The sequence below is a fragment of the Halictus rubicundus genome, chromosome 5, assembly GCF_050948215.1.
Source record: "Halictus rubicundus isolate RS-2024b chromosome 5, iyHalRubi1_principal, whole genome shotgun sequence".
NCBI classification, from domain to species: domain Eukaryota; kingdom Metazoa; phylum Arthropoda; class Insecta; order Hymenoptera; family Halictidae; genus Halictus; species Halictus rubicundus.
In genome coordinates this window covers 9,077,763-9,103,174 of record NC_135153.1, presented here as the reverse complement: position 1 = coordinate 9,103,174, position 25,412 = coordinate 9,077,763, and the positions used below count along the sequence as shown (strand labels likewise).

The 25,412-nt window shown below is 53.2% G+C and overlaps 1 protein-coding gene across 3 annotated transcripts in view; it reads left to right on the top strand.

Annotated features, from left to right (window-relative positions):
• The first annotated feature begins 408 nt into the window (after nt 1-408).
• The window catches only part of Orb2 (cytoplasmic polyadenylation element-binding protein orb2), a 63,223-nt gene continuing 38,219 nt past the window's right edge, over nt 409-25,412 (top strand). For 2 of the 3 annotated variants that reach the window (XR_013082306.1, XM_076788221.1), the window contains exons 1-2: nt 412-4,047; nt 10,726-10,837. Coding sequence is in view for 2 of the 3 variants with exons in the window: in XM_076788221.1 (XP_076644336.1) it covers nt 2,875-4,047; nt 10,726-10,837 (1,285 nt within the window). In the remaining variant the exon portion in view is untranslated. Of the gene's footprint in view, nt 4,048-10,725; nt 10,838-25,412 lie in introns of all 3 variants that reach the window. The other variant, XM_076788222.1, reaches the window with a different exon arrangement.

Below are 25,412 nucleotides of genomic sequence, written 5' to 3'. Positions count from 1 at the left end.
TCTAAGACGGAAGAAAAATTTTGTTTTAGAATTAAAATAGCGCCGAGTGCAAAGGGTTAACCGATCGATGTTACTCTTAATCTACAATCTACAGGATAAATATACGGCACCACCGGAGATTCGAGTGGTAATACCACGGACGAATTATACATGGAAAGTATTTGGAAATAGACCAAATATTCAACGTATTTTCGTGACTCGATTATCCGAGGTATTCTATTACCATTCTCGCGTCACGACCGACGTTACCGATAATCAGTGATTTTATAAGTACACTCAAGAATTTGACTATTCTTCGATGTACGCTACATTTTCACGTATCGAAAAGTATCGAGTCCGCCAGACGGTCAAACTCGAGAGCTCGTAAGCCGTTGCGTCGCCTCTTATTTCTTATATCTCGTCGGTGATAATGCTCGATAAGCACATATTTGGAAGAAGATAGGCGGCACGGCCGTGTCTGTACGTTTATCGGATCGCGCGCATCGACGGTGGCGCTTGGCTAGTTTCCCGGCATTACCGTTAGATGGCCGCGCCAAAGTTTAACGATTCGTTACGTAAATTGATTGATCCTTGGTACGCGCGATCCGACGTACAACGTTCAAAACATTGTGCGTAGTTCGTTTAGAAAAAACCGTACGGCCGAAAAGAGAGTTCTCGAATAGTTGCGGTTATCGAAAACAATAAAAAACGAGAGGAATCGTTTGTCTGTTCGGTGACAGATTCTCGATCAATTGATCGGAAAATCTCCTCTCCTCACAGGTAAGCTTCGAATCGATAACAAACGTATCGCGTCGCCGAGAATCGAACCAGGATGAGACAGGGGTTGCGAAGAGAGCAGCGAGCGAGAGGTAGGGGGCGAAACGGTAGATCGGAGCAGTATCGATGATAGTGGTTTCGGCTAGTTATCGATGACGGAAACGGGACCGGGACCGGGACCGGGAACGGGAACGGGAACGGTGGCGGTTGTAGCGACGACGTCGGTGGTGGCGACGGCGACGGCGGCTCGAAAAGAAATGCGCGTGCGTGGGCTACGTCGGCGCGCGACGCAGCAGCGACGACGACGTCGACGAGGACGAGGACGAGGACGAGGACGAAGCGGCGGGCCGAAGATCGCCGAGCTCACGGCTACGCGGAGAGGCTACGACTGGTATGGTGTGGGCCGCGGCACGGCCACAGTGTTCCAAAAGTCGGCACGTCGCACGAATCGTATTACGCTCGGCGCAGAGCCACGAAGCCGCGTCGTCGAATCGGGCTCTTCTGGCCTCCGACCGAGAGCCCCGTCGAGCGCAGCAACCGCAGCGGACGCAACGAGCGCAGCGACCGCGATCTGTCAACGGACAACATCCGACGTACAACGTTCGACGTCCGATCGTCGACCAAGCCGCATCTGCTTGGCGCAAAACACGGAAACCTTCGAACGTCGCTCGGTCGGAAATCCTCGGAATCGTTCCGGGAAGAACCGCGACACGATACGCGCTTCGGAGCGAACGAATCGCGAGCGGGCTGTGCCGTGAAACGACCGGTGTAGTACCGTCTACGTAACTGGTGCGTAAAATATGCTAGTTATCGATAAGATGCATACTCGGATCGATCGAGGTTGAGTCGAGTCGTGACCAAGGTTTCGTGAGAAATCGATCGGCGAGCACAGGGAGAGAGCAGTGGTTCGAGAGAGAGAGGGAGAGAGAGAGAGAGAGAGAAAAAAAGAAAAAGGATTTGCATCGTGCGTTAGAGCACGAACGCGAACCTTCGATCGCGGGCAGCAGCGATATTTGCGCGATCCTCGCGCATAACAGTGCGCGTAACAGTGGTTCGTGTCGTGTCGTGTCGTGCGGTGTCGTGTCGTGTCGTGCGGTGTCGTGCCGTGTGCGCGGATCGCGTCGCGTCTCGTCGCGTCAGTTTGGTTTCTCGACGATCGAGCGACGAGCGACCAACGATCGTCGCCGATTCCGCAAAAGGGTCGCGAGCGGATCGCGCGTTGTTTTCGCCGAAAAATCTGTGCTCGAGGGTGATGTACGAGTAGTAGTGGTGGTAGCGATAGTAGTAGTAGCAGCAGAAATAGTAGTAGTGGTGGTGTTGGTAGTAGTAGTAGTAATTGTGCCGCGGGAGAGAATCGGGTGCGAGAACGCGGACGATTTTCCTCGAGGAAAAGCATGTTGGTCTAGGATCTGGGAGAACGACGTTCAAAAGAAAAAGAAAGGAAAAAGTCTCGCGCGATCTCCGATCGGTAATCGACTCGGTTCGGGGGTCGGAAGCGAAGGATGAAAGGGGTCGAGCGATCGACTGCTCGATAACGACGAGAGAATGCAAAGTCGTTGCCGAATTGTCCGGAAGCGACGCATCGTTGGCGTTATTTAATCGATTCGCGAAGGTTGGCGAACCGTTGCAGTCGCGTCGTGACGATAAGGAGGAATAAAGGGGAAAAGGAGCCGTGGTCGAATTAACACAAGTGGCGCGCGATCGAAAAGAATCGACAAAAGACACAGAAGACGTAGAAGAAGAAGAAGAAGAATAGGAAGAAGGGTGGAGGAGGTGGAGGTGGTGGAGGAGGTGGAGGAGCTGGAGGAAAATCGAAGGATAGTGGTAACGGCAGCGGCGAAAAGAAGAAGGAGGATCGAAGTAGGCCGGTGTGGTCTGCACAGCTTCCGGTATATTCGCTGGTGTTTTTACGGCGTACGGCGTGGATCGATAGGTGTCCCGCGAGCTCTCCGGTCGGCTGGTCGAACGGCGTTCGTGCCGGCAAGGACGAGCTCGTTGCGACTAGAACGAGGCGAACCATCTCGGTCGCCTCGAAACGAAAGTAGGAAGTCGAGGGAACGCGGAGAAAGGTGGTTGCGAAGGAAGTGAAGGAGGAAAGGAAGAAACGGCGAGCGATTTATGGGGGACTTTAGCGCGACAAGCCTGTTCTCGAGTTCCTTGTCGTCCACGACGAAATCGTCGATCGGTAGCAGCGCGAATAACGCCGTGACCGTGACGGCCTCGACGATGCAGGACGATCTTTTGATAGAGAAACAAGGTACCGGGAAGTCCGCGCCGTTATCGCCGAGCACCGGCTTGGAGACCGTGGCCGGACAGGAGAAGACGAAAGACGCGATCGCGGTCGCGGTCGAGGTCGAGAGTATCGCTATAACGCCGACGACGCCCTCCTCCACCGAGAAGGACATTACGTGCAACACCGGCTCGACTCTCCAGGGATTTTCCGATCCTGGCAGGGTGCCGAGTCTCTGGTCAGCCCCGGATGACACCGGTCTTCACGCGTTACCGGTCAACGGGTCCATCGGCGCGTTTCAAAATTTTCCGAGCAGCGGCCCGACCGGGCTGTTCGCCAGCACCGGTCCGGCCGTGTCGACGGGGGCTCGTCGCGCCATCACGGCTAGTCACAACTTTCCCCAACAACACGGAAACGCCGGGGCACCGGGCAACCGACACGGCCTCCAGGTATCGTCCGCTCAGCATCAACAGCAAGCTCAACAACAGCAGCAACAGCAACAAGCTCAGCAGCAAGCTCAGCAGCAAGCTCAACAGCAGGCTCAACAGCAGCAGCAGCAGCAACAGCAGCAGCAACAACAGCAACAACAACAGCAGCAGCAACAGCCTCAGCATCAACAGCAACAACCTCCACCGGCAACGTCGCACCCCGGTGTTTACCTTCCCGGGAAAGGTTACGCGGCCTGGTCCGGTGGTCCGCAAGCGCCCCAACAATGGGGCGCGGGACCGCAGGCAGCAGCGGCCGCGGCCGCGGTCGCGAATCCGGGCCTCTCCCCGTGGAGTCGGGGCAGATCGGTGCCGAATCTACCTCCGCTGCACTCGTCGTTGCACGCGGCTGCAGCGGTGGCCGCCGCCGCGGGACTCCAGGGGAGAAAGCCGAGCCCCACGTTCCCCGGTCATCCGGGCCCGGCCGCTCATCCGTCTTGCATCAGTCCGGTGAAATTTCGGAGGAGCACCTCGTATCCCGGCAAAGGAAACATGTACCCACCGCAACCGGCGCCCACCTTCGAGGTCACCGCTGCCGAGGACAGGGATTTGTTGCAGTTGCCACCGTTTCAGCAGGTGAGTCGGCTTCCTCGAATTTCTCGAGCAGTGAACGCCGACGAGAGTCGACGCTCTCGCAACCGTTGCCGCGTTGCGATGCAAATTGTTTCTCTTTTTTTTTTGTTTTTTGGCGAACACGCGGCAGCGCGGGTGTTCGTCTCTTTCGTCCGACTTTGAATCGGACGTGTCGCTATCGATCGTCGAGCATCGCTCGAAAAGAAAAAGTATACACCGATAGCTTGAACTTCCGCAGTTTCGCTGGTTCGCGTACCTACCCGATGCCAGGTTATGCAACCGCTTCGAGTCTCGAATTTAAATTTAGACGGTACAACGGCTGTTTCGACGGTCGCGCGCCGTACGTTGTACGTTGTATTTCGCAGTTCGCAGTTCGTAGTTCGACGAGACGTCGGTCCAGCCCTCGAACGGACCGGCGTTTCTCGAAAAGTTTCGTTGGCTGGCGTCTTTCGTCCGGATCTCTTCCTACACGAAAGCCTCGGGAACGCTCGCTCGCAAATTCACGAGCTGTCCACGTACTCTCGCAACGATCGCTCCTGCCAATAAATCGCGAACCGAGAGTATGGACGAACGAAGCTCGTAGAAATTTTTCCGTTTCTGCGAGCGCGTCCGTCGTTCTACTCGAGAAGAATAGGAGAGGAGAAGAAAGGTTTTCCGATACTTGTTTCGTCGCCGATGCCTGACCCAATTCCGTTGGTACGAACAGCGTACGGTCGAAGCAGAAGTTTAAGCTCAGCTATTTTAGCTACTTGTCGAAAATAGACCTGTGCATACTGTCCTAGAGAAATGCCGAATTTTCTTGCGCGAGCTGCCGCCCTTCGCGAGGTTTTCTCTGTTTTCGTGGTCCACGTTTTCCATCGAGTCGACTTTCGCTACGCTGGGTAGTCAGCGTCGACAAATCACCCGGTCCGTGTAAAAGTTCACAAGAAATCCAGCGAAATCATCGTCCGAAACGCGGTTATGAATGTTCGATAACGCGTTCTTTTCTTGACACGCGCAAGGCTAGCCGTGTGCATTTGCACACATCGCAACGATCGACGCGCGGTGACGTTATGCATTGTGTCGCATAGTATCGCATCGCAGCCCGCTGATTTCCTCGAGGCCGTAACCCTCGCGAAATTCCTTTCGATGCGACGACGCGAGGTGTACCCGCGAGAATGCTTTCGAGAAACCGACCCGCTGCCGATGAAGGATGACCGATGCTCGGAACACTCGTACGGACAATGTGGCCGAATCGTGGCCGCGAAACTAGGTCGAAAGCTATGGTTCCCCGCCGAATAGGCGAGCGTGGGGTTTCGTCGTTGAAAACCTCGCGCGGCGAGTATTCGACGGGGAAGATTGCGCGATAACTCGCCGATCGATTTCGATGTCTCGTAACGAAGTTCCGAAGTCGTGCCGTGAGTTTGGCAAACTTGGGAAAAGAGCTCAACCTAGGAAAGAAAGATTAACCCATTTGCATCATTAAGCGTGTACATACGCTCAATTTTCCTGGTCGCTATCACCGGAACGTATATATATATATACGCTCAATTTATTTTTTCTTATAATGCTGAAATAAGAAGTTCTTTAGTCATTTTTGTACTTAAATATAATAAGATAAAAAAAAAACGTTTGGTAATAAAGGCCTTCTTTGCATATTTCCTTATGATCCAAATGGGTTATATGGAACTCGCTGGAAAAATCGCAGCCGATTCTCGTTAAAACTCGCGCGCGTTACCGATACGCGTAGATACTTTTCTAGTCGGTAGAGAGCATCGAGCCGAGCGAAGACATACTCGAACTCCATGTCCGATAACTCGGTCGATCGGCGTTCACCTTGGAAGCGAATCGGGGCACGTGCGAGCCGAGTCGAGCCGGGCCGAGTCTTTCCGTCGCTCGGCAAGCATGTATACGTACTATGGCTGCATATGTTGGCGGTCGACGCAAACCGATCGACTATATCGACTACGTCCACGCGTCTACGAGTCTACGCGTGCCTCGGGCCCGGCCGACCGCGCGTATTCTGCTTCGTGCCGTTCGATGCATCCCTGCCCGGACTCGTTTCTCGCTGTAAAAATACGTTACATCGGCGCGGCTGAGATTCTGCTAGACGACGAACGTTTCGAGACACGCGAGAACCTAACCCAGACCCGTTATCGTCGCTCTACGCTGTTACGATTCCGTAGTATTTTTGGCGTCGAACGACGTAACGCGACGCTGAGCGACGCTGGGCGACGCGACACCGCGAGCGCGGCTCGTTCGACGCAGCTCGAGACGGCTCGGTTCGGCTCGGCTCGGCTCGGCACAACAACACGTCACACGCGTCGAATGGACGGAATTGTAGGCGGTGTCGAAGTGGCATCTGGTATTTGAAAGCAAACCGATAGACGAACGGCTGCGGGGAAAGCGTGCGAGAAAATTGATAAAAGACGATTAGTCGGTCGATCGGGCAACGGTCGCGTACCAGATACGAGGCGTGTTCCGAGGGTGGGCGTTATTAATAAAGAGGCGATAATCGGCTCTATCGAGAATCGAGAGGTAATGTCCACGGGTGGATCGCGATAGCCACGTGCGGCGAATATCGCGCGTTGCACGCGTTGCACGCGGTGTACGAGGCCAGGCAAGCCGGCTCGGGCTAGCCCAGGCTAGCCTAGACCAGGCCAGCAGCGATAATTGCATCGCGCGGTCTGGTAGCGCGGCATAAATTTGTCCTTGAGATAGGCACAAAGCGAAAAAAAGACCGTTTGAGTCGCGTGTTTCGTTTCGTCACGGCCGAACGTTTCCACGTCCGACTAATTCGAAATCCGAGGAACGCGGAATATCTGGATGTTAACCCAATTCGGGACCCCCCTTGTTCGAATTGGGAACTGCGCCGGTGCAGAGTGACCCGGCACGAGGTTTATAGGTCAGTCCGGTTTCGCGCGGTATAGATTTTTCGTCCAGGTCTCGTCGTCTCGCTCGCGCTGCGCAACATTCTCGAAACCCGTCGCCGTCGATCCCCCCATGATTTTCCGTCCCTTTTCGACGTTCGAGCGTATCTCCCGAGCGATTTTCCGTTCTTTCTCATTAAATCTTGTCGCGAACGGTGCAGAAATATATTATTGAAACACGTGAAAAGAAAAAAAAAAAAAAGAAGAACATCCGATAATCGTCCTAATTCGCTTAGTAAGCGTAACAAGATGAGAACCGCCGCGCGCGATCATTTGTCGACGCGATCGACGATACATGTATCTCGCGACCCGCGGTGAATCTTTTTTTCCGTTCGGTGAACGGAATTATTTTTGCCTGTAAAGGGAAATGCCGACGTGGTTTACGGTGGGCGATAGAGAGTAGCAGATTTCGGCCAGACTTGGTAGCAACGCGACCACCGGCGACATCCGCTTCCACTTCGCCATCAGATTTCGCGCTGGCGTTCGTCCTTTCTCTCCCTCTCCGCGTGCGTGGTTGCGACGCCTCGTGGCACGCGTTCCACGTTTCGGGAAAAAACGAGGTTGCGAAACCCGTGAAAACCGACACCGCGTCGTCGACGTGTCTGCATTATCTGTTTTGGCAACGCCAGCGACATCGACGCGTCGCGTCGCGACACCGTCGACCGTCATCGATCCTACCGAAAGCGTACGCGGCCCTGTTCGACAACGAGCAGCACGTTTGCGCGTAAGCAACGCTAGATCGAAGAGAGCGCGACAACGCGCTTATACCCCCGCGATAGCCTCGCCGATAGCCTGTGTCGCGCGATACGTCGCCGCCGCATCGCGTTGCAGAGTTGAGCGCGGTGGTGGATTTAGTGACACGCGTCCGCCGATGTTCCGGTACCGCGTTTCCCACCCGTCTCAACCCCTCCGCGTTTCGTTCCGCCGGTCTTTCCGCTGTCTCCTCCCCGCCTCCGCGTACCGGGCTCTTTCTGCTCCCTATCCCGGCGAGTTCTCGCTCGCACCAACGTTGACCTAGTTCGCGTTGGCTGGCTGGAATCGTTTCTTCCGCACTCGCCTCGAGATTCAGGTTACGCCGCGCAGCGCCGTCCCGGTCTCTACGCTCGATTTCCACTCCCCCCGGCCTCGCCTTGCCTCGCCTCGCCATGCAATGCCGCACGCGTTGCCTCGCCAACGGAACGGAACCGTCCGCGTCCGAGACCACGTTCGTTTCGATCCGACCGCGCCTCCGCCTCCACCGTCTTCCCCTCCCTCGCCCGCTACCTCGTCATCCCTCGACTTTTGATTCCACGATCGACCGATATCATTTTTTCCGTCACGTCAGCAACACGCGCGTTCTGCCCGACAGCAAATTTTTCCTCGGAACGCTTTCGCAACGTCGACGGTTCGAGCAATTTCGCGTTTGTCCGGATACGTTAGCTGTCGATGTACGTCCCGAGGAACGGGATTCGTCGCGGAACAACCGTACGCTTCGATCCTGAGGCCCGGTCCGCAAGACGGTGGATGAACACCGTAACAATTCGATATAAACGCATCGCGGACCCGGTCGAGACGCATGCTAACGAAACAGCCGAAGACGAATGTACGCTCGAATGCGCGGGGGATGTCTGCGGGAACGCGCTCGCTGAAAGCCCCTCTTAGGATTGATTTCTTCTACTCGGGTGAAAGAGACTCCTCTCCCTCTAACGCGCCACCGGTACCCACCCACCCCGCACGCTGTTTCCTTTTTATTTGGACGAAGACGTTTCGCGAGGCTCGTCGCTTGGACGAGGGATGCCCGTCGTGATCGGTGTACGGTGCGCGACGCACGATGCGCCGTACACCCCGTACTCGGGAGTCAGGGGATTCTACCGTGGTGGAACACGTTGCTCGGGAGATACCACTGTTTTTTACGAGCTGCAAACTTTGGAACTGGGCCAATCCCCGTGCGGCCACATGCTTCGCCAGCGTATAGCGCAGAATCCCGGGTCACCGAGGCTCTGCCCCACCGAGTGACGTTCAACGACGGATCCTCCTACGGATCTCGAACCTCGAGACCACTTTTGCGACTCGAAGTTCGATATCGGGCGATCGAACTGCTGCAACATGCTGCTCCGCTTCCGTTTCCGCGGCAAGCTCCCAAAGATGAGCAGCGGGATCGGAAAACCGAGTAGGCGAGGAATGGGATCGGGGAATGCGGGCAGATAGTCGAGGAAAAGATAAGGTCGACTTGTCCCCTCGCTCGAGAGCCCCCCCGAGTCCCGGCGAACGCGACTGGAGCGCGCACGGTTGCGACGAATTCGCAATGGAGCTTGCACAGAGGTCTCGGCTGTCGACGCCCTGGCGCTGCTTCCTGGTTCCCCTATATTGATTTTCTAGCGTGACTCCAGCTAGACGGAAACCAAGCGGCGCAACGAGAGGGAGAGAAATCGTTGTCCCGTGGTTGCGCTCGCACATGGATGCGCGTGCCTATACGGATATCCTCCGACCGAGTGCTCGCGGTGGTGTCACGCTTGCGCCAAGGAGCGCGCAAGCGCCATCTGCCCTGTCCCTGTCCCTGTCCCTGTCCCTGTGCGTGCATCCACTGCGCCTTCGTCTTCGCCTTCGCCTTCTGTCTATGACTCCGATTCCGAGACCGAGTCTGCCTCGACGAGTCCAAACACTCGAGGCGCAGAGCCCGTGCTCCTCCGGGGGCAAAGGTTGGAAAGTTTTAGCGAAAACCAAAACGGGTCGAAGGGCGAGTCTTTCGCACCCCCGTCCGCAACGGTCTCCGCATCCATGTATCCGCGAGTACGTTGTACCTACTGTTTTCACGCTTTTTGTTTCCAGCTCTCGTTTTCCCCTCCGTTCATCTATTCGGCCCAGCCTGTATACTTGCAGTTATCGAGCAGACGCGCGAATCATTCTGCGTAGAACGATGACGCGCGGACGGACTTGGTTGTGCGACTGGTACGCGTTACAAAGTAGTCGAGAACGACGAATAGTCGGTCCTATTCTTTTGCGCTCCGTACGACCAGCAGGAGTCGCGAGCATAACCGTTGCAGAAAATGGAACGATGCTCGTGCTCCGGTTTCGGGGTCTGTTTTGGTCGAAACTTTGGAAAGAAGGGAAAAATAGCCGATCGCGAAACATACCAGCGATGTCCACGGTGATTTCTCTATATATGTCGCCAAGGCCTGGACGATAAACGTCGCGAAATTATCCCTACTGCTGCGAGGTATATCCCGTGAGGGACCTCGAGAAGCCTCGGTAAACATAACACGGCTCGGGCAGGTCTCCTGGACGATACAAGACGCTGGCAAGACCCGTGCTGTTGACATATATCGAGAATTTACTGTATACAGCGTTTCGGACACGCGCTCCGTTTCACGCTTTGCATTGTTCTTCCGGCCGACTTTTAACAAACACGGGCTAAAACTGGTAGACCAATTGATTGGAGGCGACGGACGTGCAAACGCTCGAAACTCGTCCAATCGATGTGCACCAGCCCTCTATTTCCCCCCTATGCCGTTTATTTCTCACACGCGCAGACCGACGATCGTTGCAAGTGTGCGTGTCCTCGATTACTTTTGAATCGGCTTGCACAATGTCACAGTTAAATATATCAAACGGTGTCCAACCTTCGCCGCGATTCGTCGAAAGTTGACCCTTCTGTTTGCGTCGGTGTTCCGCGGTAACCCGCGGTGATTGTCTTTTTCGGAGCGCATGAAAGTCGCCGCCGATCTACCAAATAATTAATTTCCATCTCCGCTGGACTATCTGAAAATTCACGTTACGGTGATGCTTTTTACAGGATCGTATGACGGCCAATGGAAACTCTCCGCTGGATAGCATGAGGACGCTGGAGCATTACTTGAGCGACATTATGAGGAGCGGTGCCACGGACACGCCGGAACACGTGAAAGGTAAGTGTCAACGAGAAGATGTGTTCGACGCGACGATGCTGCGACCTGTGCAGCCGATTGTGCATCGTTGCGCGCGTGGCCTTTGCGATTTCGTTTCCGCGGAAATGTTCTCGACCGTGTCGATCGGATGTCGGATAGGTAGGACGAAAGAACGTCGCGTTCGCGCGACGAGACCGAGGGAAGGCCAACCGACGAACCACTCGACGCTGCTTGGCTCTCGTCGACAGTCGGCACCCTACTCCACTCGACGCGACTTTGCCGTTCGCTCTACACCCGATCTGTCCGCTAGGTGCAAATTCCTGGCGACTGCGTCAAGTTCGCGCGGGCCCTCGTGGACGATAAAGACGCAGACGGAGATGGAAGACGATACGACAGAGGCGGAGGCGCGGCAGGTGGTGTATCTCCGTTGCGCTCCCTCGTCCGGATCCCTCGCCTCCTTTTCCGCGTCCACTCACCCAGCTCTGTCTACGAGCTGCGGAAACTCTCAGACGAGCGTTCTCGCGCTCACCAAGGGTGGTTGCGCGAGGACGCGAGGAGCCCTCTTCTTGCTGCTGCTTGTCCCTGTCGAAGTCGCGAGGACAGAGGAGCAAGATCGGGGGTTGCGTAGAACAGGGATTCAATGGAATCGGAGAAAATTCAGGATTCGTTCCTTTCGATTCACCGCAGAATTGGATTCTCACGTTCAGAGCCCCCGTCCGCTCCTTTGCGTAATTCCGTCGCCGGAACAATGATTTATTGTGTCGCGGATGGAAGACAAATCGCGGTCGTGTTTTCGGGGAGGAATCTTTGCGGTGGCTCTTCCCTCGAGAATCGAGTATCGATCATCGGAGCATCCGAGAGAAAATGTTGGAGGCCGCGGGGGCGGCAAGTAGTAGGGTCGAGGATACGCCGATATAGGAATAGCGCATTGTATCGGGAACGAGCCTTTATTTCGAGAACAAAAACTACTCTCGAGGCATTGTAAGGTCCCGGCGAGTGGGCGTGCACGCCGCTGCGCCATCTTCGGAAGTGTCGGCGTGGCACTTTAAGCCGCGCTAGTAGGTCGAGCCTCGTCGAATTCGAGAGTAACAGAGCGACAGCCGATGTCTACCTTCCGAGATCGGGTCCCGTCTTTTCGACCGCGGCGACCAACTCGATCGGTTCCCTCGACTGTCGGCGCCGCGGCGCTCCGCATTTCGAATTTTACTCGGCCAAACGACCCGAATGATCGAAACGAAGATACACACGCGCGTCTAGGTCAGAAGCGCGAAAGGGCGAGAAGAGAACGCGAGCAGGGCCGCGACGCCTAGAAGGCTGTGCTACGGCCAATTCGGCGTCCTTGAACGGCGCAGGCTTTGCGATCGCATTCTTCGACCTATATCGCGCGAACGCGTGTCATGTAATCGGTAATGCCGACGGGATTCGCGGAGGGTGGTTTCAACGTCGCACTCGAGCCATCTAGGGTTTCATTGGATCGTACTTTCTCCCCCTCGCCTCGTTACGTTTCCATCGCCTCCGATCCCCTGCGCGTGCAACGCTACGTGCATATGTGTACACACACACACGCACACATATGTATAATAAATACGTGTACGCACGCGTACGCGATAGACGTAATTGAAAAGCTGAATGGACAAAGAGTGTATGCAGTGGCCGCGTAAATGCGGGAATTCGAACGGGAATTCTGGGTATTCGGCCTCGAAAGGATCGCACGGAGACGAATGGTATTTCCGTTTTCCGCGCGCTCTTCCTTTTTCCTTTCGTTCGAAAACGCGCGGGCAAACAGGTCGCGCCGCCGTAACCAGATATTACGCGACGAGAACCTGGAACGACGTTGATCGTGAATCGTAGATAGCGTTTCGAAAAATAAAGGTAACGCCCGATAACGAGAAACCGTGCAAACATCAAACGCGCGCTGCGATAACGCCGCGATTAGACTAAGAATAGAATTCGAAACGCGCCGGGCGCAGACGAACGTCCAAGCCCGAACGAATACGTGAAAACTGTATCACGACCGGCGACCGTCTTTGCGAACAGGTTGCCCGTTCGATTTCAACTCGCGTTTCCTGTTGGTTTTACCGGCGAAAACCGCATTTCTCGAGTCGTTCCGGCAAAGATAAGCCGATCCGGCACGAGATCGTGGACGAACGAGAGCGAGTAATTTTCCTGGGGCAACAGAAACGAAAAATGTAAATGAACTTGTGCTCGAGCGTCGACAGAGCAAACGAATCGTTCGAGTACCGACCGAGTTCGAGCGCGGTTCGACGTCGCGACGCACGATTCGCCGACCAGAAAAGATGTATGCTGCCACCTCTGGGTCGTTTCGCAAAGAAACTGTTGGTATCGGTAGGCAACGGCTTCGCGCGCACGCGGAGGCGCGTGCACCCGCGGCCGAGCAGCAAAGCCGAGATCAGAATCGGAATCGGATACCGGAATCGAAACCGGAAATCATAGGGGCAAACACGCTTGCAATTGAATCCGAACGACCAGATTTTCTTACGGGAATTAAACGAAACGATGGATTGAACGGAGGGTAACGAATTCGGTACCGATTTTCGAATTCTTCGACGATACTATAACACTTGGAAGATATCGGGTACTGTTATCGCACCGTGACAATGCAGCGCGGTGAACGGACCCTCGCGGAAATAACAGATTCGGAGGTAACCGTGCAAAATGGCACAAGAGGTTATTTGGATTCGATCGAGATTGGCTGGTTGCCTATTGACCAACTGTCACCGTCAGCCGCATTGCAGTGACCTGCTGCGTCGTCGAATGCACAGACTCCAAAGGAAAAAAATTATTTAAATTCTCGCTCCCTCCCCCCCCCTCTCTCTTTCTCTTCGTTATCTCTCTCTCTGTTGATCGCGCGTTCGATTGCGTTTCGGAGGCGGTTCGGCGACGACTCGATTTCTCGACCTCGAACGATGCTCCATCGGTTGTGTTTCTCGACTCGATGGTCAAATTATAAATAAACGTTCGTCGGCATCCAGGCTACCCTTTGTACCTCCTGGGCCGTGCCATTAGCAACGTATGTTTAAGCCGGTACGCAGCCAGTCGACGAAACAAAGCTCCGCAAATATCCTCGGGGACAAAAGGCTTACGTCAAAGAATAAAAAAGGGTAAAAAGGGTGAAAGAGCGAGAGTGGATGAAAGCGCTCGGCAGACGAACGAGCGCACCAGCTATACGCGTATAACTGCGCGAAGCGACAAGACGCGACGCTGTGCGACGCTATGCGACGCTACGCGAGAGGAGACGCACGCACGCACGACGACGCGTCTCGCACCGAAACACTGAAACGCAGCAACGCATCTCGGCTTGGCCTTGCGCTTGAAACTCGGCAAGGTCGGTTGATCAACCTTTCGGATGCTTTCTCGACGCCTCGCCGAGCGATACTTTCAATTTTCCACCTTCTTTCCTTCCCCGGAGACTCGTTTCGAAAAACGAGAAACAAATCGCGCAGTCCGAGCGCACCGAGCGAGTACCGTTCCCGCTTCGGCGGGAAAGCCTCGACGAAAAATGGCACGGTAAAACGGCAAGAAGTGGTGATACTCGTGCCCGATCGTACGGGATCGTCGGCCGACGTTGGGCGTCTCTTTGATTCGCGCATCCTCTGAGCACGCCTGCGACGCCGACGCCAAAGCCGAAATTGCAAAGGGAAAGCGTCGCGCGTATTTAATAAGCGTAACGGACGGAGTCGGACGCTAGCTGAAGATGAACGCAACGGTGAAAAAGACACGAGTTAGGTGAGGGGGGGGGGGGGAAGGTGCCCTTGCGACGAACGGTAAACACGCCACGGTGAAAGATAACATTGGGACGCCAGAGGCAAACTGAAGGAGAGACAGTAGTAGGGAAGAAGGAAGAAGCGGTTGGCGAGATAAGATATTCCTCGGGGTGATTATCCTTGGTTCGTAAATTCGGGTCAGAGCTAAATTTTCTCTCCTCGGAGCCCCGCGCCTAAGCGCATCGAACCCTATTCGATGGTTAAAACACCCTTAACTTCCGGGTTCTCCTCGAATCGATTGGTTTTCGCGTAGGATGGCGGCGGTGCCGATTGCTGTTTCAACGGAGACCACTCCTGTATTTTTAACAGATATCACATTTATCGGACGATCTACTTTTTTGAAACGCCTGCACGGACACGGACACGGGCACAGACACAGGTAGTAGTCACGGCAGGTAATCTCGTTTATTACGGTTTATTCCGATTGTTCTCGAGAGCGCGACATCTTTCGACAACAGGGAACAAATTTTTTTCAGCGATCCAACTATCTGCGCAACCTTCGTCGCCGAGAGTGATAGGTTAAAGAAGCCCGACGAGTAATGGAAGTACGACCGTTATATAAATTCAAGGATACCGGGGGAGGGGGAAAGAAAGAGTGACGGAGGGAGTGGGGAACGCGAACGCGTGTCGTGTATCGCGTCCGTATTCGTTGAAAATATTGTGGGTGGCGTAACAACAGCGCACCGTCTCTCGCAACGCCCGATGCGACAAGTTTAACGCTAAACCTACCGACACTTCTAGTGTACCTGTTCCTACCGCGCGTGGTCAAAATCACCGGTCCTGAAAAAAAGTTATTGTTAGATAACAGTCAATTTGTTGCTGAACGAATTAGTAGATGAACAACTTGAATAATTATTAACGGAATCCCATTTTTAGATTTTTCAGGATAGTAAAGTCGAACAATAATTTAAGTAATAGTGAAGGTAATTGTTTAAAAGTTACGCTTTTCATCTTGAAATATAGCCAACCATGACCGTCAATATGTACAAGTTTATTTCGATATAAGACGACACTTTTATTTCATTCGAAATACGACGAAAGCCGGTCCCGATCCGTCGCCTTATATCAGAAGAAAATTGTAGTGGAATATCGGGGTCAGAAATGACACCGGCATAATGGTCAAAATGACCGGTCTTTAAACAGAGTTACTGTTAGTACATTAAACGGAGGCGATAGTCAATTTGTTGCCGAATGAATTAGTGGATGAACAACTTTCATAAAATGACGATAGAAATTTATTTTTATATAATTGCGATTATATAAAAAATTCTGCGATGCTCTCTCCTCGGTTTACAAAATCGTACTGTGTCGTCCACCTTTGCGGTTCGTCTCATTCAATAAGGCGGCTCATTTATTTTGAGTTGGCCATGCCACATTGAGAATAGCCTTTCTTTTATAGTGATTGTTTAGGTTTAGAAGAGTGAATACCATATTATCTCGTACGGTCGAATTGACCGGCCGCGGTAGGTAGGACAAGATACATATGTTTCTTAGAAAAAAAGAATAAAAGGAGAAATAATTAGTGAAAAATACATTGTATACATACTTTAAGAAATGTCGTAAAGATAAATAGCGATGTGATAATGTTGTATGTACGAAATTGTACGCAGAAGTTTGAAAAGGTATATTCGACCGGCCGTGGTAGGTTTAGTATTAAACGGCAATCTTTCAAGGTTCAGGGCGCCATTGGAAAATCGTGTGACATTTCCTTAAAAAATCGACTTTCACATATCAATATTTAATAATTATGTACCAATTCTTAAATGCCCATCAGTCTCGAAATAGAAGATATTTATACAATTTGATATAGTCTTTCAGTGGTAATGACGACTTACAGTTGGGTTTTTGATGGATAGTGTTTTTTTATCCAAAAAATTGCATTTTTTCTTTCAGGAGTTCTGATGTTCCTATTCTCTTCTCTTTACAGTAAAGAGCCATCTTTCACGATAGGAAACCGCTCCATACATTAACCCATTTGCATCATTAGCGTAAACATACGCTCAATTTATTTTTTTTTATAATGCTGAAATATGAAGTTCTTTTACTTGTAGTCATTTTTGTACTTAAATTAATCAATTAAATATAATAAAAAGAAAGTTTGGTGATGAAGGCCTTCTTTTCATATTTCCTTATTTAGAAAAAGTAATGCTGTATGAAATATAACCAATTTTTCAAATTTCTTGCAATTGACAGGGATTACAATTTTACAAGATTACAATGAATTGGAATACTCTCGGCACGCCTTCCTCTAAATGATCATCAAAGAGTTAATTCCCCCCTCGTCCCACTGCTCAAATTATTATTGTTTAAAGCTGTTAACGTTGAACGCGGTATCGCATCAATTGATGAAACTCTGCAAGGGAAGGAGTTATTAAATTAAAAATTTAATAACTGAAATAATAAAAAATATCTTTCAGAGGAGGCCCAGGAAACGCGCCACAAGGATTTTAAACGCGTAACACACGGAAAAATTCAAGATTATGCACAAATGAAGAAATGTATATTAAATCGACTACTTTTGACATACAATCCATGCATATCCGGTATTAAAACAAAATCATACCGTGAAAAAGTCAGGCAATTAGAAGAAGAAGAAGCTTAACAATTAATAAATAATTAACATAAAAAGTGTGATAATAATAATAGTATCAATAACAACAACAAAAATTGTGATACAATTCTTCTGTAACCTGTCCGTAGCTTAGCAACTCAACATTATCTGCTTCAAGTTGCATGCTAATATCATATACTGTTTAAAAGTCACACAAAAATGTCACACGATTTTCCAATCTGAACCACTGCGCGGCGGCCGATCGAAAAATCGTTGAACCGCAGCGGAAACGCGTGCACTCGTGGATCACACACAGCGGAGTTTCTTCGTATCGGTTATTGGGCGTGTTTCTTATCTGCAGGAATATGCTACATAGTTCGTGCCCTCGACGACCGTCTTCTTTCCTCGATAAACACAACCGTATCCTTTTCCCGTTCCCGTTCTCGTTCTCGTACCCATACCCATACCCATACCCATACCCACACCCATGCCCGTACCCGTACCGTCGACGCTTATCGATCGCTCGTCACCTCGCCGCATCGTCGGAGAAGCTTCGACACCGTGAACCATGTCCGAGCCAAAAATGTTGCCACGCCAGAAAAACGTCCCGTCGAATTTTCTACGGAATTAGAGTGCCGTAATCGGCAACTTTCACTTTCGAGAACAAGAAACGATTTATTCCGAGATACGCGGTGTCCGCGTTGCGGTCGTGGTCGTGGTCGTGGTCGTGGTCGTGGTCGTCGGTTCGCGCGCGGGGAATCGGGTTTCCGTCGTCGCGTGTCCTTTCGAATTGTAATGCCCAGGAAAATCTGCAGGATGTTTTCCCATCGAAAAATCGCACGGAACGATTAACGCTTTCGCGGTCGGTCGACGGCCGACATTGTTGGTTTGCGTAACAGCGCTAAAAATAAAACGACTCTCGGAGAGGAATTCTCGGCTGGCAATTACCACGAGTTTCTCTCCATAGATTCAAAATGGAATCGAACCTGTTCGTTGGACGCGCTGCGAGCGCGTTCCTTGTCCCCTTCGCGATAGTAGTCGACTATTGTACCGCGAGGACACCTCTGGATTTAATGTCACGGCGAGGAATCGTAAGCAGCATCGATGGCGCAGATTGCTCGAGGTCGAGCACGGGATTCTTTCGTAGTGGCACGCGGGAGAACGAACGCGCTGTCGGCGATGCATCATGCCGCTTCACGCGTGCATCGCTACAGCTGTTTCGGTAGTCAGCTGGATCCTCGTACGCGCGTGCGTTTCGGCGTTTCAGCGTTCGAGCGATGGCGCGGCGCAGCGACTATCAAGACCACGCGGTCGCTGATCGGCGCAGCGCTATGTAAAAACCCTGCGAAAACGACTATACGTACTGCATACATAGTATGCAACGACGGTCGAGTCGACGAGCCGAGCAGCGTAACAGCGTTACACCGTAACAGCGTAACAACGTAAAGGCGGAGAGGGCGAAGGATCAGCGCGCCGCGCCGTCTATATTTAGGCCCTCTCGGGGTCTCTACTTCCGCTTATTTTAGGCAAAGGGTCGCCTGTTTTAGTCGACGAACGGTTCCGCGCGACCTCCAAACCGTACTCGCGAATATTCGATCCGCATGCCGCAAACGTGACCATAACCGTAATCGTGATTGTAACGAGGTTTTCTCGTTATCACGCACGGCCAGATTTGCCTCGTCCCGTATTTACAGGATTCGTTAACGACCAACGGATCGATGGTTCCGTTCGCGCGAGCAATCGGCAGCCAGCGTTACGAAATAACCGGACACGAAACAACAACGTTTCACCTTCGAGAAAGTTTGTTCATGCGGCACGCGGTGCACGGGGCTCACGGCGTACGTCATGCGCCGGGGACCGTTATGGGGATGATCCAAAATGTCGTTGCAATTAGGAAAACTCGCTACCGCTTCACGGGGAACCATGGAACCCATACCTTTTGTCACATAATTCGAGCCCGAGCGGATCGGTGGCCAGTAGTCATCGGGATTTTTGGTTGGCCTTCTTTACTTTTTAACGACTTGTTGATTTCTCGAAGGAGGTAACGAAACGCCGACGCGAACGCGAGAAAAAAAAAACATTCCGACCGACGCTCACGGTCGGTGATTATGTAACGGGCGTGCCTCGCGACGACGTCGTCGTATCGGGAGGTGTATATAGGTTCGTGCCACGAGACACCGAGAAAACGTACGCGTTGCGAAGCGCGTTAATGGGGCGACTAGAACCTTGGACGTTGATTGACAATAAGCCGGAGTCGACGCTACTCAAATCGAACCAAAACGGACCGTCTTGCGTCGCGGTGCAAGGCAACGGATCGTGACGATGCATCGCGGCTTAGGGTACGAGTGCAACGGAACTGCGGTACCGAAGAGAGCGAAGCGTCGAAATACAATGCCTGCTTTTCTAGTGGAAACGATTACGTTGGAGCTGCGATTAGTCCATCATGAAAATCGCCGCTCTTGCTTAGTATCGCAACTCCGTTGTACTCGCAGATATCAGTGTCACGGGACAGTTGTCGTAACCCGGGAAACGACAACGATTACTTCGCGTGTTAATACTTCGGAAATAACGTATTCTGAACCGTAGTACGAGATACGGAGTCGGCAGGGTAGAATAACAGCGCGTGGCGTAAAGTATTTACAACTGGACTGGTTTATTCAGTGGGCTTTATATACAGTTTTGGGGGTCCGAAAGGGCACGTTATCTTCGACGATGCCTAAAGGGCATCTTAGTAATTGTCCTATGCGTCAGGAGAAGATGACGCGTACGGTGAGCCAAGGAACAGTTTACTCTATGCGTTGGATAGTTGATAAGAATGGCTTCACATCGGCGTCGTCCGGGGGAATACCGATCTCGTTCTTCTTCGTTTGAAGAAGAGGCAGGCGAAAGATCTAGCGGCGTTGGCAACGCTCGCCGCGCTCTCTCGAGCGACAGGCTCTCGCGGCCGAACAACCTTGAGCGTATTATCGAGTTCCTCGACGATGTCGTTGCGATACGGCTTTTTTGTTGCTCGGCCGTTTCACGGTCCGCTCGATACACGATAACCTACGCTCGGAGACATAGGAGCGATCGTTGCTCTCCTGCCAATTGTTTCGCGATTTTTGTCGCTCAAGGAAGCAAAAGAGAGAGAGAGAGAGAGAGAGAGAGAGAGAGAGAGAGAGAGAGAGAAAACAAGCTAATTTGTTTAGCTGGGCGTGCATAGAATGCACGAACCTGTAGGCGCGTTACGGCATAGACGGCATAGACTGTACGCCGCGTCGTAGAGGAGGCGCACACGCGAGTTTTTGAGTCATCGTGTTTCAATGCCGAGCGAGCGAGTCGACCGAAGGATCGGTGTGGCTCGACGGCTCGGTAGCGGGCACGCGAGCACGTGCATACGCACGAACGAACGTGCGCTCGATTTCCATTTTTAGCTTCGTCGCGTTCTCTCGTTCTTCGACATTCTCTCTGTCCCTCCAATACCGTACATGCGTGAAGCTCGTTTTCTCCTTTTTCCTCCTGTTTCGCGCGCTCGCTCGCTCGCTTGCCGGTCCGTTCGGTTTTATCTTGGAGCGGCTTCCCCCTCCCCTCTCTCTCTCTCTCACTCTCTCACTCTCTCCCTCTTTCCTGTGCCTTCTCCTCCCTCGTCCGTTTTGACACGCACCCCACCCGAACCCCATGGCAACCACGAACCGGGAGACCACCACTCGAGCTCAGACTCGTACAGCGGAACAAGCGCGCCTGGCCGAGTTTTCAGGATCATCGAGAAAAAGGAATGCCACGGTCGGTTCTCCTTCTCGTTCTCGACTGTTCTCGCGAACCTGCCAGCCGTGAATCGTAATCGAATCGTTGTCGATAGCGTATACAAACGACGCCGAGAGAAACCGAATAGTTGATGTTTTGAAACACCGAATCGGGGGGGGGGGGGGGGGAGCGGCGATCGGTGGACGTCCCTGTGGCGCGCGCAGTTCCCCCAGTTGTCCACCGTCTCGCCTCTTCGTCCCTGAAGTTTCCTTTCGTTGTCGTCGTTGTCGTCGTTGTCGCGCGGCGTCTTCGCCGAGCAAAGTTACGCGCTCTCGATCCGGCCAGGACGAGAGTGGACTCGAACGGCTCTCGGTTCGGCGCCATCGATCCTCGAGCATTCTACATACCACGCTCGAGCTTGTCCATTTAGCGGCGAGTCGTCGAGCGACGCGCACACGTAAACATGGAAGACGCATACACGCCAAGGTGCGCGATAGCTCGGTCTCGCTCGCTATCGCCCCTCTCCAAGCTCGCCTAGCCGTGGCCGTACCGCTGCGAGCCGAGCTGAGTCGACTAGCCTCGCCTCGCCTCGCCTCGCCTCGCCTCGCCTCGCCTCGTTGCCTATTACCCCCTACCCCGTAGCCCCCACCCGCTCGCAGAGCTCTCCGCTACCCGCAACCCGCTTCCTCCCACGCCTGGGGGCCGGGGACCATCGCGGAGCGGCCATTCCTCGAGCGAACTTCAAGGAGCGCGGATCGTATCCAGTGGTGGCGTGTCGCGCAATCGCATTGGCAACCGTGACCGTAATCGCGGACGTAACCACGCCTTTTCTCGAAAACAAACAGCCGAGATCGTGCGGGTCTCGCCGTAAGTTCCGCAAGAGGACCGTCGCGCGCACAGTTATTTCGTCGACCGGTGGTGGCCCTGTCAATGATTCACACCGAACGACCAAACGGCGACGGAGATTACGGTAAAAGGTGGAAGGTCGCGCGGTTTACGTAGTGCCCGATGACCAACGAATTTTGTGTGTCGTGTTCCACTGTGACGGGCTCTGTGACCGAGCTGTGACCGGTTGCGACGGCCGTGCGCGGCCAGCCGTTCTCAACCGAGGCTGTGACAACGTGGACCGCGAATACCGTGGATACCGTGAATTGTGAACCGTGATACGCTCCGCGAACGGAGCCGACAACAGCCCAGAGAAATCGGAGTTGGTCCCGTCGGTTTGGCAACAGCGACGATCCTTCCGGAGCCGAGGTTTTTCGCGGAGTGGACTGTCGGTGTGCGCGGGTTGATCGCGAGCAAACCAATCAGGAAGAAGCCCTTTACCCGTGGGTTATCCGAACACCGTGGTACTCGAATCGCTCGCTCGTACCGTTCCGGCTGTTCGACTCCGTATGTGCGATGTTGCGCATAAACTTGGAACTCGCGATGCTTTGATCGCCCTCATCGTCATCGTCATCGTCATCGCCACCGCCTCCGCCTCCGCCTCCGCCTCCGCTCTCGCGTTCGTAATCGTCGACGTCGCCGTGTCCCTTCGCACCGAGCGTATCGAGAATCGAGGATAGAGCCTCGATCGGCGAGGTGAGGTTCAAAGTGCGCGAGAACAGCGGTGCCGGTCGGTTCGACGACGGACGGATCCGTGCGAGAGGGAGAGCGAGAGCGGGAACGAGTTTGCGGGCAACCAGCTCCGGGCTCGCGAGCACGGGGAACCCTTTGCTTTCGTCTTTACCTTCGCCTTCGCCCTCGCCCTCGCCCTCGACTTTGCCGGTACACCGCGTCCGCGTCCACGTCCAAGACGCGCACGCATCGAACGAACCCAGTGTGCTGTGTTAGTGGCTGATACCGCGAGAAGACCTCCCGGTGGGAAGATGTTCCGTGCTTACGGTGCTGCGCCGGCTGAGACACCTTCCACCGCCGACATCTACCCATGGCCTACCGCTTTCCTCAACAAAGGTGCCATTCCATCCTTACTTAGTATTTTTCAGCGTTTTTATTTTTTAACCGAACCAAGCGCAAACGATGCTCTCGAGAGAATTTCGTCGAGAAACGGTGACGCAATACCCCCTCGTAGCCTCGCCGTTTTCGGCTCGAGCTACGGGAACGAGAAAGCGGGAGAGAGAGAGAGAGAGAGAGTGAGTCAGCGCGTGTCTCGCCACGTGATCGCACCTCGCGTAACCCTCGCCGTCTCTCTCGCACTCTTACGCACTTACGCGCGACCAATAAATAAAATCGAAACCACGATTAGGCTCTCCTCGGTCCTGTTCGCGAGCGACTGGACAAATTTTGCGGACGTTTACCGTGACACCGCGGCAACCGTCTCGCATAAACGTCCCAGCCTGCCGCGTTACGCAATCTTTACGCTTGCTGCGAGATCGACGGTCGAGGCCGGGTGTATCGCGATCTTTCCGCGCGACTATTCGACGGCGAATAAAAGTCGCGAAGTGGACAGCTGGTTTAACAGGGCTCCGAAACCGTGCACGCACCAGCGATTAGCTCTCCGACTCGGGACGCTCCTGCGATCGTGAATTCTCGTGAATTCTCGCGGGAAGCCCTTTAAATTTTAAAAGGTCCCTTCCGCAGGTCAGGTGCGGCGCGCACCTGTTCCACGCTCTGCTCGAGCGGAGCACGCGCGCCGATTCGCGAGCTGGATCTCGGAGCCGCGAGCCGTCGATCTATTAATTTCGAGTTGTTTGCGTTACCGATGGTTTCACCTTGAGCACAAACTTCCGGTCGCGAGTTCTTTTTCGGCTACTGCCGGCGAAGCTCCGGATCCTACGGTGTCCAGGAAACTCTCTTTCCGATACCAATTACGAATAGTTTGATGATAGTTTCAGTTAAGTTCTTTATTTAGTGTAGTTATTTCTCCATTAACCCATGTGCATCGTTAGCGTATATGTACGCTCAATTTTCCTGGTTACTGTCACCGAAGAGTGTACGCTCAATTTATTTGTTCTTATAATGCTGAAACATCAAGCTCTTTTACTTGTCATTTTCGTACTTAACCCTTTGCACTCGAAGCTATTTTGACTCCAAAACGAAACATTTCATCCGACCTAGAATATTTCTCGTCCATATATTTTCTTTTCCTGTTATACACACGTACAATACCGAAGTGTTCAGTAATTTATTAAATACAAACAAATTTAATAAAGTAAAAAATATTTTGAGTAACGATGCAGCAATTTTTAGTGGCGCCCTTACATTCGCCATTGAACGGTCAAATATAATAAAAAAGAAAGTTTGGTGATAAAGGCCTTCTTTTCATATTTCCTTATGATGCAAATGGGTTAATAGTTTTTCAGGGGCGGGGGGGGGGGGGGGCGCAAGCAGTATGGAAATGGTGGAGGAAATTGAGGGGGAAGGGCGTGTTTGTGTTCGCCCTTCGTCGAATCTCCGTGAAACGACTCGTAAGCGAAACGGAGATAGTGTCGTCACGAGGAAGCCATGTCGCGCACCGCGTATCGCGACAATCGATAACGTTCCCGGCGTTGTTTGCTCGCATCCACTCCGTCGGCGGCTCTATCCGATGGGCGGAAATGGAGCTCGATCCGTCGTCTTTGCCAGAAACGTCGACAACGATCGTCGCCTATCGATCGCCTCCTTTCGAAATGTCATTGTCCCACTGGTTCGCCGCGTCGTCCGGAGCGAACGAGAACACGCGCGCGCGGCCGTCCGCGCTATCTCTTTCGAAACGCTTCGCGATAAGCTTCGCGGAGCGGCAAGCCTGGCCAGGCTGCGCGCGTCCGTTTTCACGTGTCGCGTCGAATCGTTCAGAGTTCCGCCGTTACGTTTCAAAGTTTCAAGTACACACCGTCGATGACGCATCGCGACCTGCAACTCATGCCCCGACGTGGTCGAAGGAAATCGCTCGTCTCGTCTCGACTCGGCTCGTTTCGTTTCGGCGTGTTGCGTAAACATCGTAAGCTCGTTCGTCGAAGATGGTTGAGCGCGACCGAGCGTTTCTCGGCGAAGTATTCCGCGTCGTTTCCAACAGGGTTATGGTCGGCATTGCCAGTACCGATCCGTTATCCGTTTCGAAAGCTGATACGCCGTAGCCTGCGAGATTCTGCACCGTGTGTCGCGTGATCGTTGTCTTCTCGTTTCTTCGATTTAACGGCGAGGTTGCGCAACCAGCGATGCGCTATTGCGTAACGCGCCAGAAGAACGCATAAAAGACTCGGCGACGCGCCGATACGTAGCGCGCTCGAGTCTCGTGTTTTGACTGGCGTGGCACCTTGTCTAGGACGCGGCGTTCCTTCCAAATTTTGAATCCGCCTCCGTCTTTGCTCGAATCTTTCGGAATTTTTTTCTTGGCGCTGAACCAGATGTCCTCGTCAACGTCGATGGAATCGGACAATCGCGTTCCTTCGCCGAGATGATCGGGGAATCTTGACCGAGCAATGGCTGGCGCAATCGCGCGACCTCGTCCGTCGCGCGTCGCGTCGCGTCGCGTCGCCTCGTCTCTTCTGCTGAAACCCGCTTGTTCTCCGTTTCCGGGTAAAATCTGTCGCGTAGACGATGTCCAGCGAACAAACCG